The sequence below is a fragment of the Sander lucioperca genome, chromosome 1, assembly GCF_008315115.2.
Source record: "Sander lucioperca isolate FBNREF2018 chromosome 1, SLUC_FBN_1.2, whole genome shotgun sequence".
Classification (NCBI taxonomy): Eukaryota; Metazoa; Chordata; class Actinopteri; order Perciformes; family Percidae; genus Sander; species Sander lucioperca.
Window position 1 is genome coordinate 10,753,211 of NC_050173.1, and position 16,403 is coordinate 10,769,613.

General features: G+C 39.8%; 1 protein-coding gene across 2 annotated transcripts in view; it reads right to left on the reverse strand.

Annotated features, from left to right (window-relative positions):
• Positions 1-16,403, reverse strand: part of jak2a (Janus kinase 2a) — a 40,874-nt gene that overhangs the window by 6,820 nt on the left and 17,651 nt on the right. Inside the window, exons 1-15 of one of the 2 annotated variants that reach the window (XM_031277697.2) lie at positions 15,441-15,496; positions 12,482-12,558; positions 10,912-11,035; positions 9,698-9,818; positions 8,703-8,848; positions 6,022-6,316; positions 5,688-5,807; positions 5,120-5,277; positions 4,840-4,951; positions 3,503-3,689; positions 2,250-2,374; positions 1,163-1,297; positions 959-1,046; positions 404-531; positions 70-208 (exon numbers count right to left, since the gene is read on the reverse strand). In XM_031277697.2, the coding sequence (XP_031133557.1) occupies positions 70-208; positions 404-531; positions 959-1,046; positions 1,163-1,297; positions 2,250-2,374; positions 3,503-3,689; positions 4,840-4,951; positions 5,120-5,277; positions 5,688-5,807; positions 6,022-6,316; positions 8,703-8,848; positions 9,698-9,818; positions 10,912-11,000 (1,843 nt within the window). In that variant the 5' untranslated portion in view covers positions 11,001-11,035; positions 12,482-12,558; positions 15,441-15,496. Of the gene's footprint in view, positions 1-69; positions 209-403; positions 532-958; positions 1,047-1,162; positions 1,298-2,249; positions 2,375-3,502; positions 3,690-4,839; positions 4,952-5,119; positions 5,278-5,687; positions 5,808-6,021; positions 6,317-8,702; positions 8,849-9,697; positions 9,819-10,911; positions 11,036-12,481; positions 12,559-15,440; positions 15,727-16,403 lie in introns of those variants that run through there. The other variant, XM_031277696.2, reaches the window with a different exon arrangement.

Sequence of the window (16,403 nt, forward strand, 5' to 3'; positions counted from 1 at the left end):
CACATGCCTCCACACAGGTGTGAGGTACATGTCTCTCACAGCAGGACATTACATCACTATGTATCTCACCTTCTTTGGGCAGCACGGTGATGCTGATACCCGGGTCACTGAGTTTGATAAAGGGCAGGCTGCCCGTCATCCGATCCTCCTTTCTGATCAGAAGAACATTCTTGGCACAAACATTTCCATGAATGAGGCTCTTATCCTCCTGCGTGCAGACATGACAGGGACAACATAAATTACCTTTGTGGGGTACCTTGCTTTCAGCACTCAACTAGTTTTATTGACACATTAGTTAAAGGTATTTCTCTTAACATTAAATTTGAGTATGTGTGTAAATGTGCCTACCCCATACAAACAGAAGAATCTGTATGGGGCAGACTGGATTATGGGGCAATCTTACCAGGTAGTGCATAGCCCAGGATAGCTGCTTGGCCACTTCTAGCTTCCAGGTGATGTTAACACAGCTTTTATTCTTTTTCAGGTAGGTGTCCAAGGAACCAAATTTACCATACTCCTGCACCATCATGTCTGACAGGGAGATGTGAGTGAGATCATTTTATTAGTCACTACTATCCATATAGAAACTCTTCTAAACAAATCTCTTTCTATTAAAACTCCCTTATCACCAATTTGTGGTTGACTGTAGCTGATTCAAAGACACTTTGACAGTAGTTATAGACAAAACAATTTCCGCACCCAATGGCTTAATTCAGTCACAGTGGAAGGGTCAGGGCACAGCAGAGAGCAGGTCAGAAACCTTATTTCCTCTATGTTTAATTGTCTCAGATGCCTACAGGGACACTATTTGACCAAACTAATTTGCAGTCTTCTTTTCCTTTTCTTTGTATTCTATGTAACACACATTCTGTTTTGTTTTGGTCTCCATATCCCTCTCATCTAAGATCTTAAAGCATCTCTGTCCAGTAGTGTGTGTTTGTGTGTTTTGTAGGCTTACTCTCATTGCCACAAACACACACGCCATAGTTGAGAAGTATGTGCTTGTGGGAGAGCTGGCTCATCATACTGGCTGCTTCAAAGAAGGACTGTGGGAGAAAACAAGAGAAGAGATCCTATTACATTGTCTCCTTTCAATTCATGTTCTCAGAATTTATGTAATTAGATCCATTCCCTCAATCAATCAATCAATCAACAAGCCAACCTCTGAATAGTTGCGGTGAGCCTTGTCCAGGATCTTGATAACAACGTCTATCTGGTGTATCTCTCCGTAGTCTCCCAGCTCCTTCCTCACACCGCAGAAGATCTTGGTGAAAGTTCCTTGGCCAAGACTCTCATTCTAAAACACAGTTTAATTTTGTTGAAAAGTACTTTGGAAAGAAGGTTAAGTTAATTTCCCCCACTTTTTCTTTTTAAAAGAGAGAATTCCTTGACCAATTTCTGACTTGCAGCCCAGAAACCAAACTGAATAAAGCCCACCGCTGTCATGCTTCCACCAGGACTTAGCTGTGCCTGCCAGCTAGACCTTATCTGACCACCTGGCTTTGGATAGTAGTGACTAAAAAAAAAATGTTAAGCTCAAAGCTCTTAAATAAATGCACAACAAAGCTAAATACATTCAAAACAGGAAGATAAAAAAACTGAAACTGTTATTCTATTGAGGGATGAGTGAGAAGACAATATTGCAATACAGTACAAAACTTCCAAGTGCTCAAATAACACAAAATATATTGAGACGGAAATGGACCAGTCACCGAGGTGAGAGCATGGCTGTCACACTGTCACACGGACACACACAATGCACTCAGACGAGTCCACTGGGACTGCTAGTGACACTGAGTTACAGTCGGTGGAACAATAGAGGAAGTGTTTTTCTTTAACTGTAGCGATCTCACTGACCCCACAGGAGTGCTTCTTGTCCCTTCTGATCAAAACCTCTGGTACGCTTATTCATATTTACAAGTTTACAATGTCACCTTGTCTACAAAAGGCCTGCATCTGTATTTTTTGGCTTTATATTCAGTGTTACTTTACAATTACAAAGACACAGGCCACCCAGGTAGGTACAGTTCACCTTTGTTAATTTATAACTTATCTGCTCAGGGCAAGAAATTGTACACAAGGCCCTTTTCCATTCTGTTGTAAGCTTCTACAAAAAAAAAATATATGTACAAAAACAATGCATCAAACCCTATACACTTCTACAACCTACTAAGAAATTGCCTAGTTATGAATCCTTGCATGCCTTTTTCAGATTAGAGGAAAAGCTAAAGTGAGGAGGACTATCTTACGATGACGAGGTCCTCTTTTCGGATCTTGTGGAAGACCATCTGGCTGATGTTGTGTTTGTGGAGCGAAGGAGACAGTGGAATATCTGCCCCTTGATTATTTCTGCACACCACCAGGTTGGATTTATCTAAAGAAAGGTAGAGATGGACTCACATGAAACTCACATTTTGACACTACATCTGATTATCGCTACAGGAGGGTTACAGCTTTCCAATGTGTGATACTGGAAAATATTAATAGAAATGCAACAGCTACCAATTGTAAAATTAGACTGCTTAATTTAGAGTTCTTAATCATAAATATCACCATGAACAAAAACCTAAGTGGTTTGTTTTATTGGCCCTTAGAGACAGGTAACTTTTTTCAGAAACAAGAGTTTTGCCATACAGAAATTAGCAACTCTATCAAATCCCCACAGAGATATAATGATCATGTACTGTAGGGCAGTAAAAACCATACTCTCTGCCCATTGGAAGGATCATACTAATTGATCTGAGGAGCAGTTAACCATAGTCCTCATGAATCGACCAGAGTTTAGAATGCCAACACAAAGAAAGCGGAAGGTGACTGACACCCGGCCGAAAATTAGGGACATCTGGCTTGAAACTGAAGGTCAAGAGACAGAGAGTCTGTATTCTTCACTGGCTTAAATCCAACAGAAATTCAAAAATGTTCCAGACTCAAAAACTAGGCATCTGATTCAAACAGAAGCTTGACAATGGGTAATTAGCTACAAGCAGGGATTAAGAAAGAAACATTGGTTGTAATTGGTTGCCTTGCAGGATGTTGAACTGGAAGCATTCTTGGGACTTTATTCACTTTCTTATATCGTCTAATCATTGCTTTAAAATATGTTGTAGAGAAAACTTTAACTGTTTGCATCATTCATGTTTTGTAGCCTAAAAATGATTTATGACCCAGAAAAAATGAAGGCCAATTTTCTGCAGGTCACGTAATCTCTGCATTGTGTAAAATGTGCACAAAGCATTGTTCCAAATAAGTTTCAAAAATGAATTCTGTAATTAATTAACTAATGGTTTTTAACTCAACTCATTCAAATTGATCTGGGTAAAATATGAGTTCATTCATATATCATGGAACGGATGCTGTTGCCTATTTTTGCAGCTTTATGGACAAAAAAACAATTAACAAAACAAGAATGTCTGCATTTTGCTGTATACGTGTTCTTTTACCTGTGTTAATATGTGTGTGGGGTATAAATACTGTGTTCTTATTAGTGTATGTGAATGCTTACCTCTAAAGCTGGGTGAGCAGCAACTGGTCAGCTGGAATGTGTATCCATCAGTGCGGAGCGCCTCCTTTTGGTAGCAGTGCAGAAGTTCCCTGAGTGAGCTGAAGCTCCTTTTTGCACCACTCAGACTGTACTCTCCTGACTCCGTCTTCACAATCTGACAGTGCTTATAGTCCACCATAGTTTCATGCTGAAAATAGAAATTATTACAATTACGTTGTGCTGAACATGCCAACAATATAATTTTAAGAGACTATAAAGTACACTCTGTGATTGAGTATACACATAAGAGCTGAAAAACCTAAAGGTAAACAGTCCGATGCCCATATAGTTTAAACATTGAAACAGGTGTTGTTCTCTGTAATCACTCCTCTTGTATATACTGGCTATGAAAATATCCATTCCTAAAGTGATGAGGGACAACATACACAGTCAACTTTATGTGCAAATATACATTACAAAGTTTGTCAGAAATTAATAAATTCATAATCAGTTAAAGTGGGTATCTTCCAGAGTTACAGTCCCACTTTTTGTTTTCATGGACAGTGCTGCAGATGAGCTACAGTGGAGGGACAGAAACACAGAGAGGAAATTTGGAACTAAAAAGACTAAACTTTTGAATTTATCTACGCACAGAACTAAGACTGAGGATTTTGTACCCCATTAGAAACGCATTTTTCAAAGGCCACTTGTGAACTGCAGGAATGATAACAGCAAGAAAAACATGTTTCAGTTTTCATTTGGGTACCTACCTGGCTATTGTTTTAATACAGACTTAAAACTTAAAAATCTGTAATTTCAATTATGAGCAGAAGACATACTGTACATCTTTATACATCTCAGGCACAGTATGGTATTGCATAGCAGTTGGATTGTTAATTTGATGTGGTAATCAAACCTTATTGCTCCCTCCAGTGGTTGAAAATATGGCCAATATTTAAGAGGTTGTAAGCATACCTTTATGACGAGTTTTAGCAAAACTGTGAATAAACAGTTTACTTTTAGAAACAGACACGCAATTACATTTTTTTTATTTTTTTTTATTAAATGCACCTGTGATTACTGTGACTTTGATACTTCATTGAACAACCACTATTATAGCAAAGCACTACATTGTATTTACATTATAGTCTAATGGCCTTGGGTGTTGTGACACATTGTATAGACCAATGGAAGTGATAATCTGGCAGTCTGCTGTGATGCATGTGATCATGGGCTGAAGAAGCAAGTTAGTGATGTCTACCAATTAGCAAAGAGTGTGTTGAATGAGTGTGTTTTTGTAGAGTTACACATGAGAAATAAAGTACTTCACATTAAATTAACCTAGATCAACAGCTTACCCCCACCACAAAGGATATGAAGTATTTGTCGTAGTCCCTGGGGCTGCAGCGAAGGATGTACAGGCCTTGGTGGTTACCAGAGCGACGCAGCTTACCAATCGTAAACTCCATCCTGTGATCAAAGAGACAGAGTGTGTGCGCGTGTGTGTGTGTGCGCGCGCGCGCGTGCGTGCGTGCGTGTGTGTGTGTGTGTGTGTGTGTGTGGTTGTGTGTGTGTGTGGTTGTGGATGCATAGTGCATGTTGTGATGTGCTATATCTGTGCATGTGTGTGATACTTACGACACAGGGCCATGGCAGTAGCTCTCAATGCACTCCAGAAGTCTTGGTGGAGCCACCTCTTTACACAGATAGTGATGAGCATCTGCAACCAGTCTGTAATACCCATCAACTAAAGATACGAATGACAGAGCCTCTGGGAGCGAATGGAACTCCAGTTCCTTTGTGGTCAGACAGAGTATAGAGAGGGGATGCAAAAGAGGACAAAAATAAATCATTCAGTACCAATTTTTAATTCAAGCCTTTAATCTGTGTATTTATGCATATATAAATAATTATACTTTAAAATAATGAAAAATGTGTTAAAATGTTTATCTTTATGTCCTGTAATTAATTTGACTCTGACAACAAGTGTGTGGGCATTTAAACACATTGCAGAGTATTGCCTGACATTTGGTTTACAGACAGTAGTTAAAATTGGAGTGAAGCAAAGTAAACAAACTATTCAATTTTAAAGTGATAATAGAGCAACGTAGGGCTGAGCTCAAAGTGGAGTGTGTGTGTGTGTGTGTGTGTGTGTGTGTGTGTGTGTGTGTGTGTGTGTGTGTGTGTGTGTGTGTGTGTGGTATACCAGGATCTGGTTGTCCTGTCTGGTGAGGGTAACGATGCGACTCTCCACTGAGCCTTCCTTATTGGCCTGTTTGATGCTGATGTCGATCACCTCTGGGAAGTCACAGTACGTTTGTAGCTCCTGGAGACACAAGAAGAATACAAAATAGTGGTTTACATTTGTATTCGATGAAGAAGCGTGCACACACATGCACTCTTGTTGTTATTGGCAATTTTAACCAACTGCTAGAGCTCCATCTATTGGTAGAAAAACAGCCATGCATGACATAACACTGTGGCAGACTGGTGTACAAATGCATTACCACAGCAACATGAACCCATCTCCTGGTCCTCACCTCCTCTGCTCCCTCTTCCTCTTTCCCTTTAGACCACTGGATGCCCGTGTTGCCCATGACTACGATGGTAACCTCGCGTGCGGAGAGGTCAGTGACTTGAAAGCGCTGAGAGTAGAGGGAGGGTAGCAGCATCTCCAGGCTCATCAGGTATTTGAGCTTGAGGTTACACACCGTGGCCTTGCATTCACTGAACTGCTGGATGAACTTCTTGAAGCGATAGCGGATCCTCTTCCGCGTCAAGATGTTATATTCCTGGATGCGGCTTTGCATGCATCTCGGCAGGAAGGATTTGTAGCTAAAAGCGGGGAGGGGAGCGGGGAGGAATGGTTAGGTGAAGATGGAGTTGAGAATGACAAAAAGAATGATGAACAAATAGCAGGGAAGACACAGAGAGAAAAAAATAAATCAATCATATTAATGATGAATTATATTAAGAGAAATTACAGGATATTTTTTTTGTGATCTATTTTTTATTTTTTATTAGCACCTTCAGACATACAAAACAATCGCCACAATATGTGACAGATAACGTCAGATGGCGCACAGAACAAAGAAACACAAATTGAACAAGAACAAAGACCCTCACCCACCACCCAACCTCTGCGGTCTCAAGGAACCGAACCGAACAGAAACCACACCTTGCCTAATCACTCTCCTCTAGTTCTTGTGGGGCTGAGGTCATTAAGTCTGATATATTCTATTCTATTCCCATAGGCTGATAGTTGATGATCTGGCTTTGTTAATCCTTGCTGTAGGAAGCTAAAGCATAACTATGTCCAGAAAATATGTCAACCACTATTTTATACAAAGCGAGTGAGGGGGGGAGTCAGCACTGAGCCGGGTAGCAGATCTTCTTCTGTCTCCCAAGAAGGTGTAATTTAGAGTCGTCATTAAGTAACGAAACAATCAGGTCAGTAGGGATTCGACATTCTATCACATCAGATATTATTGATGTTGTTTTATTCCAAAACTCATGCACCTGTTCACACTCCCAGACCATGTGCAGGAAAGTTCCAGTTTGCTCAGGTTGACAGAAAGTACAATAGGGAGTGGGAATGACTTTAGAGACGTATCTCTTCTGAGGAGTCCAATATGTCCTATGACATATGTTGAAGTGGATCTGCTGATGATTTGGGTTTTTGGAACAGTGGAAAATGTTGTCCCAAACTGTCTCCCAATCAATTGCATTCCCCTCAGGGCTCAGCTCTCGTTCCCATTTCTTTACTATTGAGAGTTCTCCTTTGTATACTTGCATCAGTTTAGCATAAATCCTGGACACTAATCCTCTCACAGGAAAATCAACAAACCATTTAATGATTGGGTGCGCCTCAAGACTGTTTCACCATGGCACTCCATAACATTTTAGGGCTGATCTTAAGCGCAGATAAAAGTAGAAGGATGTCCTGGGGACCTCAAAACTAGCTCTCAGGTCTTCAAAACTCAACATACCTTTCTCACTGAATAGCTGGTCTAAAGTATAAATACCTCTGTCACTCCACTGCTTACAAGCAAAGGGTTTGTTACCATACATTAAGTGTGTATTGGACCATATTGGGGAGCTCAAATGCCACTTATTGGTGTAGCGTAGTTGCTCCTCCACCTGTTTAAAGATGGTCAATGTGTTGGTGATAATAGGGCCATAGGCTAGCATATACGTTTTTGGACACACACCTGCAAAGGCAAGGTCTTGCAGTCTTAGACTTCCAGTGAGGTTTTGCTCTATTTCTCTCCATGGAACTGTAGATGAGGGGTCCATCCACACTCTGAGGGCCCGTAGCTGAAAGGCTCTGTGGTACACTTTAAGGTTAGGGAGGGCCAAGCCTCCCGTGTTTGTGGTACGTTGCAGGGTAGAGTATTTTAGCCTAGGTTGTTTATTATTCCAAATATACTGCCGAATTAAAGTATCTTCCAGTAGTTTCTTCCAGAAATGTATTGGTGGGGGTAAGGGGATCATTGTACTTAAGAAATTCACACGAGGAACTATGTTAATTTTAACAACAGCAATCCTGGACCGTAGTGATGCCGGCAACGCAGACCAATTGGCCAGATCCCTTTGAACACTACTTAATATAGTTTTATAGTTGTCCTGGACAACTCGCTGTAGCGATGCGTGTATGGTGATGCCCAAATATGTAATTTTGGTTTGGGTTGGTATTGTAACACTAATGGCGGATGTCACATGCCTGTTGTTCAATAAAAGAATATTAGATTTATTCCAGCTTATTTTATAGGATAGTTTATATTTTGAAGTGTGGACACAGTGCATTAATAGTGTAAAGATCAGATATTAACTGAAACATTATCTTATACAAAGAGATAATTCATTCAGATGCATGAACACACATAATGAAACTATCTTGATGCTCACTGTGTCCTGAGGGGCCTGTCACACTGCTCTGAAATTGTTATTCTTCAGCTGTACCACATGCACACCAGCATAACAGCAAGCATTTCACATTATTTCGATGACAGTGTGCAGCATGTACATGAAACTAACACGTTTTGGTTATCGGAACATTGTCGTATAAATTAAACAGGCTCACAGTATTACACTCTTTAGTAGAGTGAGGATTCTTCCAGGTTACCCTTCATTTCCACATTACTGGTGATTTTGCTTACCCCTGCTTTAGATTGCATAATGTATGAATAACATGATATCACATTTAGTCGTTCATTTCTACCTGGTATAATTGTAGATGTCCACAGGTGACTGATTACTCTCTTTGGCGAGCCTCATCATGTCCAGCACCGCCATGCCCAGACACTCCTCCTGGGCCTCGTGGCTCACCGGAATATGAACCCAGCCACTTAGAAAGTCACTACGGCTCTGGAGGAGGAACACATGAGGCAAAATGTATTGGATGATATCATCTCCATGAAGGAAAGAAGTAGAAGAATATTGGCATGTGTCAAATTCGATCTATCAACCAAATTAACAGAAATCAGACAGATTATAATCTCTGTATGGCACATGAAAATATGTTACAATAAAAAATAAAAAAAAAACTTTTAAAGAAACTTGTATTCAATATTTCTCCAACACATTAAGTGTCAGACATACTGTAGGTTAATCTGTTGACACACAGCTCATGTTGTCAATGTGACAGTGGAGATAAAAAACAAAGCTGAACAGAGCTGCATATGTCAAGTTCACACAAGCATGTGGGGAAAATAAGAAGCAGCAACTATTTAAAAAACAAACACACACTCACACATGCATGCACAAACACAGGCAGAGTAATGAGAACCCTGACAGACCCTTGTTCCCCATTTGCTGTTTTTAAAAACACTCTTACTACCGCACTTCCTGTTTTCTGAACTTACACAATGACTGACATGACACACAGATTGTCAGTGAGAGAGAGAGGGAAGCAGGCAAGCAAGCATTTTTATCTCCGACCCCCACCCCAACATTTCTGTTTATCGTTACCTAAAAAAGAAAAGAAAAGCAGGAAAGAGAATGAGTAGGATTGAGGTGAAGGAGAGGGCATCTTGAAGATGCTGACCCTTTAGTTTGCACCAGGTTTAAGGAAAACCTGTAGATGATCCAGAATTAGAATGTACTCTAATTTTTTAAATCACAAAGAAATAGAATAAATGTATGCTACAAATTACCCCATACAGAAGAAAATAGACAATAAAATAATGATATGAGGTGCAAGTCATGAAGACTAACCTGAAAAAAATGGTATGCCATGACACAATCATCCATCACAGGGCTCTCCGTCCCCTTGGACACACCATAGCGATGGGCATACAATGAATTTCCGCTGTTATACCAGCCAGGAAAATAGTATCTGGACAGAAAACGAGGCCAGAGAAGATCCAGTAAGAAAATGATTCCAAGCATAAAACACATAAAAAGTCTGAAACAGATTAATAAGAAAATGAAAAAAACATACTAAAAAGTAGGGCTGTCAGCATTATCTTAATTTTTTTTTTTTTTTAAATCGCATTAATCGCATGCCGCCATTTATTAATTTATTTTACACTTCACTCAACTTCGCGTCGTGCCTAACAGGCTACTATTTTGACCCTTTGCCACACTTCCTCGTAACACATCCTGCTGCTGCAGGCTGCAGGCATGAAGGAGAAAGACAGCAGCAACACAATTCTGAATGGTGCTTTTAATTTTCCAAAACTCCCGGACGGGTCGAAAGCCATATGCACATTGTGTAAAGCCGAATTAAAATATCACCGAAGCACGTCAAGCTCGAGCTACCACCTACGAGCTAAGCATAGTAGTACAGTTAACGTGACTCAGGTTGATGCTAGTGGGCTCAGGCAAAGCACTATTTTGGAGAGTGCTACTTGCTGACCTGTGGATGAAACCAAATCCCAAAAAATTACTACAGCTCTTGCAAAATGGGTGGCAACTAACTGCAGACCTGTCAGCATCATAGAAGACTCAGGTCTTAAAGACGTACTACGGTTGGCATGTTCTGACCCGTCTTATATGTTGCCGTCGACGGGGACAGTAGTTTCACGCATACACAGCCTGTACGACACGGAGAAAGCGATGCAAGGTGATCGCTGGACGTCAGTGAATAATCAAAATTATTTAGGAGTTACTGCACACTATATTGACTCTAGATTCAAATGTGTGACTAGATTCACACATTTTTCTTTTGTTTACAGTAAATAAATAAATAATAAACAAATACAAATCTTAAAGTCAACTTCATAAAGTAACTTTCTTTTGCAAGATACACTGGTAAGAATTGCTTTTCATTGTTAATAATGTACTTAAAAACAGTATTGAAATGCAAAATAATAGAATTTTAATCATGTGATAAAACATGCGATTAATCTCGATTAACTATAGAAATTCAGCGATTAATCAAGATTAAAAAAAATTAATCGTTTGACAGCCCTACTAAAAAGATCTACCTGATTCTGAAGTGCAGGCTCTCACTGGCTGGCTGTTGCAGTTTAAAGATGTGATTAGGAGGGAACCATATCCGGTCACTTTCCCTCATCAGGCCAAACAAGTTGCAGTACACTGGAGCAATCCCTGGAAAGGGAGCGAAAACAATCATGCGTTTACTATAATAAAGCACAGATGGTTTTATTCTGGAACTGGGACAGTGAGTAGCATCATATCCGTAATTCAAATTAAGGAAGCCAACTGACACGAACATTTTTTGATACTCAAGTTTGAAAGCTTGTTACTTACGTTACTTATTAGCTGCCAATAAAGAACGACAACTGGCCAATATGTAGACATACACACGTCATGCATATACTGTGTGTTTACACACACACACACACACACACACACAGCTTGTGTCGTGGTAGCAATGTAGCTTGAAAGCAACTGTGTTTTTACAATGACACCAGATGACAACTTGGTAGTGTATTTCAGTGGAGTTGGCATAATGGAAAATAGCAATTAGGTTCCCTGCTTCCCTGTTGCTCAAAGTGTCCAAAAAACATAAATGTTCACATACAAACTGAAGTTCCCATGAACAGTTTGACTGTCTGCCATGAGTTTTGTTTTAAATGGATTACTGTCCAGGATCCTTCAGGATTGCTTCAGGATATCGTTTTTGTTACCATAACTCCTCAACGTCTTTGTGCTGTGCTGTGTGCACTTTGACACAGGCAGCAACCAAGTGTTTTGTTGTTGTTACTTTTGGAGATTAGAGATTGGGTGGTCAAGCACAATCTTAATACTGTAATGTATTATCAATGGTCTGGGATTTCTTGTCATGTTGTGGTGTTGGCATTTTAACCAAGTTCTCAACCATATTTAAAGTCCGGACCCCCTGTGAGACCTGACTGCCCCCCATTTAATGTGTTGTTGCAGTAAGGTGTTTTATCAGTCAGGCCAAGTGGCACATTAGCAGACAAAAAGTTTCGTCATACAGCAGGAAGCACTCATGAGAATGAAGCAATGGTATGAGGGTGTGTGAGAGGAAGTATGTTCAACCACAACAGGGGAAGTGAAGTCAAACTACTAACAAGACTGATCTATAAGCAAGTCCTACCTTGTATTATTTATTACAGTATTACATAATAAAGTAAGCAATGCACTGCAGAGTAAGTTACTGTATGTTATACAACTTGACAACATGCATCATACCATTTTATTCAGATATTCAGAGGTTGGACAAGATGACAGGACACCTGAAATATGTTAATATGTTTATTTAACAGTTTGGCCATCTTTGCCTTCTAAAGAGCTGGTATTTTCTTATTGTGCAGACACCTTAATGTGTGAGGATGAAAAAAGATAGAACTTCTCCTGCTATCAAAGTCTGATCATCTTACATCAGGTCTAACTTCTGGAAAGAGGAATATGTTGGACTTCATCTTGCGATGTGACATCCCGACCTATCTATTTGCATTAGCAAATCAGATTTCTTTTTCTACCATTGCACTGCAAACTTTAACTATACCTCTTATACGAAAGCACACACTTTAGTGTAAAGATTAACCAGATAGACAAAGCACATACCTCACATGATTGTTTGACTGTAGTTAAAACATGAAAGGGAGAATGTATGACAGATATAGAGATGGTAGAAGTAAATTCTGAAAAACAAGAGTACAAAGGAAGTTGAAAATAAAAAATAAAACCAAGGAGATATAGAACAAGTGGAAGATTAAAAGAAGAGAGAAAGAGAGAGAGGTTGTTTCTTATCGGCTCAAGAGGGAAGGGAGCAAGAGAGTGTGGCAGAGAGAGATACTGTAGAGCTAAGGCGAAGAGGAAAACAGACACAACAGTTGACAACTTCCTGATTTGCATTTGCTAGAAAGAGAAAGAGAAAAGCCAGTAGTTCTGTTTTCACAAAATAAACACTGGGTGGGCTCTGATAGCAGAACAGTCCGACTCAATTCCTTTACCAGGAAATGTATGAAAAGTAAAGTTGGATGAATTTTAAGCCCTGAAGAAGCCATGGAAATAAACAACAAATGCTCTTAAACTTTGGTCAAGCAGTCCTTTTGATTATATACTTTCTTATTATCTGGATGAAAAATTAATCAAAACCAAGCAGATCATAGCTCAGAGCCTTAAACTGCACTGCCACTAGATGGCTACAGGATGGTTGGCTCAAAGAATTTTCCTACTGTATTGAAGTGATTTTTTTTTTTCTACAACAAGCTTTTCTATAGTTAAACTGGCAAATTAAAGATTAAAAACAGCAAAACATGTCCTAATAAGTTTTGGGCCAGCAGTGTCAATGCTTCTTGGCATAGACTTTTCAAGTCACTGAACTCTAGTAAAGGGACAAACAACATTCTTTAAAAAAATATCCCCTCATTTGCTGTGGAGAGGAATTTACATATTCAAGCTTTTTTTCCCACAAGACAGTAAAGGCTCAGTTGAAAAAAACACATCTTCCCATTTGTGTCTTGGCTGTGGGAAATATGCTTTGTGCGTGTTTGCTTGACTGACAGATATTTCATCCTAACTAGTTTTGGCTAAAGGTACAGCCTGTATGACGAACTAATTCAAGCATGCATTTCCTTCTTATATTATATTGCTAATATATATATATATATATATATATATATATATATACAGGGCATGAAATTGGCACCCGCCCACCCGCCAAATGCGGGTAACTTTTATGATTGGCGGGTGAAACTGTCAATCTACCTGCCACATTGGCGGGTAGCCAATGAGAATTGAGTGATTCAGACTCGTAACTATCGGTAAGCAGGGTACATGGTTGCTTACGGGCCTGGTCCAATCAGGGGCCCGCATCACTGGAAGACATTGATTGACAGCCGGGGCCCCCTATCGCATTTTCATTACTAACACAATCCCAGCATCCCACGTGCAGCCACTGACCAAGCGGGAGTGAGAACGGGTTAAATTAATTTCCTAGTTTCTGATATGAAGACGTGTATGTGATTCGAACATCTCACATTACAAACAAAACGTACAGCGAAAGACTGTGCAAAACATTTCAGACCGTCCTGCCAACATGTATACATTTTAACATCAGTGTATGCTGTAACGATTTTTCACTCTAAAGTCAGCGCTGCTGTTTCAAATTGTCGGCTCTCTGCAGCGGGCGGGGCTGCTCCGTTTCCCCCGCGACTGACGCGCACACACAAACACACACACAGACACACAAACACACGCACGCACAGACACACACACACAAACGCACACGGTGGATGCAGGAAAAAACGCAGATGAGACGTACAGGATGACCTAAATTGAGGACAGCTACGTTATTCTAAGTGTAATGATAAGTTAAAGTCCAATAAGTACTTTATTAAACCGTATGAATGTGTGTCCAAGGCCAGGATAGGAAATTAACTAAACAATGTAAAGATCAACAAGCCAATGACAATGACAGATATGTTCATATTTGATTCATCCAATAAATTATTTTGTGTCTTAAATCCACCAGCCTTTTTCATATTATACCAACATTTGCAGCATCCTGAGCCTTTTTGGTAAAGTTCCTAGAAAATCTCAGCCTAGAGTAATTAATTAATAGCAATAAGTATTATTCTCCCCAAAACAAGTTTCCTTTTTATTTATTTTTTTATTTTTAAGAACTATACAAAAAACATTCATGTGTTATGGTGCGCATTCACCAGTGTTTTGTTGTTGTTGTGGTGTGCGTAGGCTACTCCTGATTTTGTCAGTCATCTCATCTCTTATATGCAGGTGGATTTAAAAATCCACCTGCCACACTGGCTGGTGGTCAAAAAAGTTAACTTCATGCCCTGTATATATATATAAAATGGAAATGTAGTGTGTGCGTTACACTATGTCCATGTATAGTCCAGTCTATGATCTACACAGACAAATGCTTTAATGCAACATTTCTTTTATAAGCTGTTGCATAAAAACGATGCCTTTCTGTTGCTGCCTACTTTTACACGTATTTATGATTCAATTTAATGCTTTACAATAGTGTCACTGCATGTTCAGCAGAGCAAAAAATGCCTGAGGAATGTGCCTTTCATTTCCAGTGTCTGTGTATAATGAAAAATAATTGCATAGAAGCGTAATACTTGTGTTTTATCCTAACCCGCTTAAAGTTAGAGTGGTTTCTCAGCGAGGTGTACAACACAAACAAAAGCAGAACTTCACAAGGTTGCACAAACAACCAGATATGTGGCAATAACAACAAAGGTCATCTAACCAGTGAAGTGTTCAAGGTTTTTCGAACATGGCACTGAGAATTTTTAAATTGTTCAAATCATACATGGTTAATCAACACCCTATTAAACAGAATAAAATAATAAATGTTCACACCACTATATTTACATTGTTCTTTTTTACACTGTTTTCTACAATATATTTCATGTTTGTTTTTCATCATGTGAAGTCCGTATTAAACTGATGTTAAAGAAAATTGCTAAACAAATACACTTAATATGAGTAAACTAAACTGTACTTTGTGTGTGTGGGCAGACATCAGAACTGAAATCCTCTTGTGACTCACCACATGCTTTCGCTGCACTGATGCACAGTTCCTCTGCTACGTACTCCCCAGGTGGAAACGTCAGCGTACTTTCTGAACCGTTTTCGGAACCAGCCCCTCCTCCATCCTTCCCCAGATAGTAAAGGTGGACAGTGAGGCAGGTGACATCCGTGTCCTGCTTGGGGTCGAGTCCAGTGGCTGGGTCGAGGTCAGGGAGGAGGCCATTAAGATGTGCTGTGGGGCCAGAGATGGGTGGCTCCATGTCTGCCAGCAGAATACAGGCCATGTGCTGCTTGAAACAAACCACCTGTCAGTGGACAAAGGAAAAAGACAGAAACACAGGTAAGAATGAGACTTAGTAGGTGTCAAACTCATTTTCACTAAGGGCCACACTGGAAACTAAGAATCACATCAAGGGCCGGACATGTTTAGTTTATTCACATGCTTTTATTTCATTGAAAAAGTCGAGGATCTTTTACTGGATTATTGCGTATCTCATATAGCCTTCTCACTTACAGTTTGGTCCACATAAAGCCCCCCAAAAAAAAAAGAAAGAAGAGAAAGAAAAAAGAAAAAGACCAGAAAAGACCCCAAAAATGTCGGAAAAATCGGCAAAAACGTCGGAAAAAGGCACCAAAAGTGTCTGCAAAAGTGACAAAAACTTAAGAAAAAGCGACAAAACATTGAAAAAGCTACAAAAACTAGGCGGGCCAAAATTTATTGTGAACCTAAATTGATATGCGGGCCGGATCAAAATCTGCGAGGGGCCGGATTTGGCCCGCGAGCCTTGAGTTTGACACGTGTAGTAGACGAATGAGCTTCTGAGATTTGAAGGTGCTTACACATTAACAAGACTAAGAGTCTGCGGCCACACTAGTCGCTCTGTGAAGTTGTTCTTAGCCACCGCGATTAGGGGTGTGCAAAAAAATCGATTCACATTCGTATCGCGATTCAAGCTCTACCAATTTATTTTTTTATTTTTTT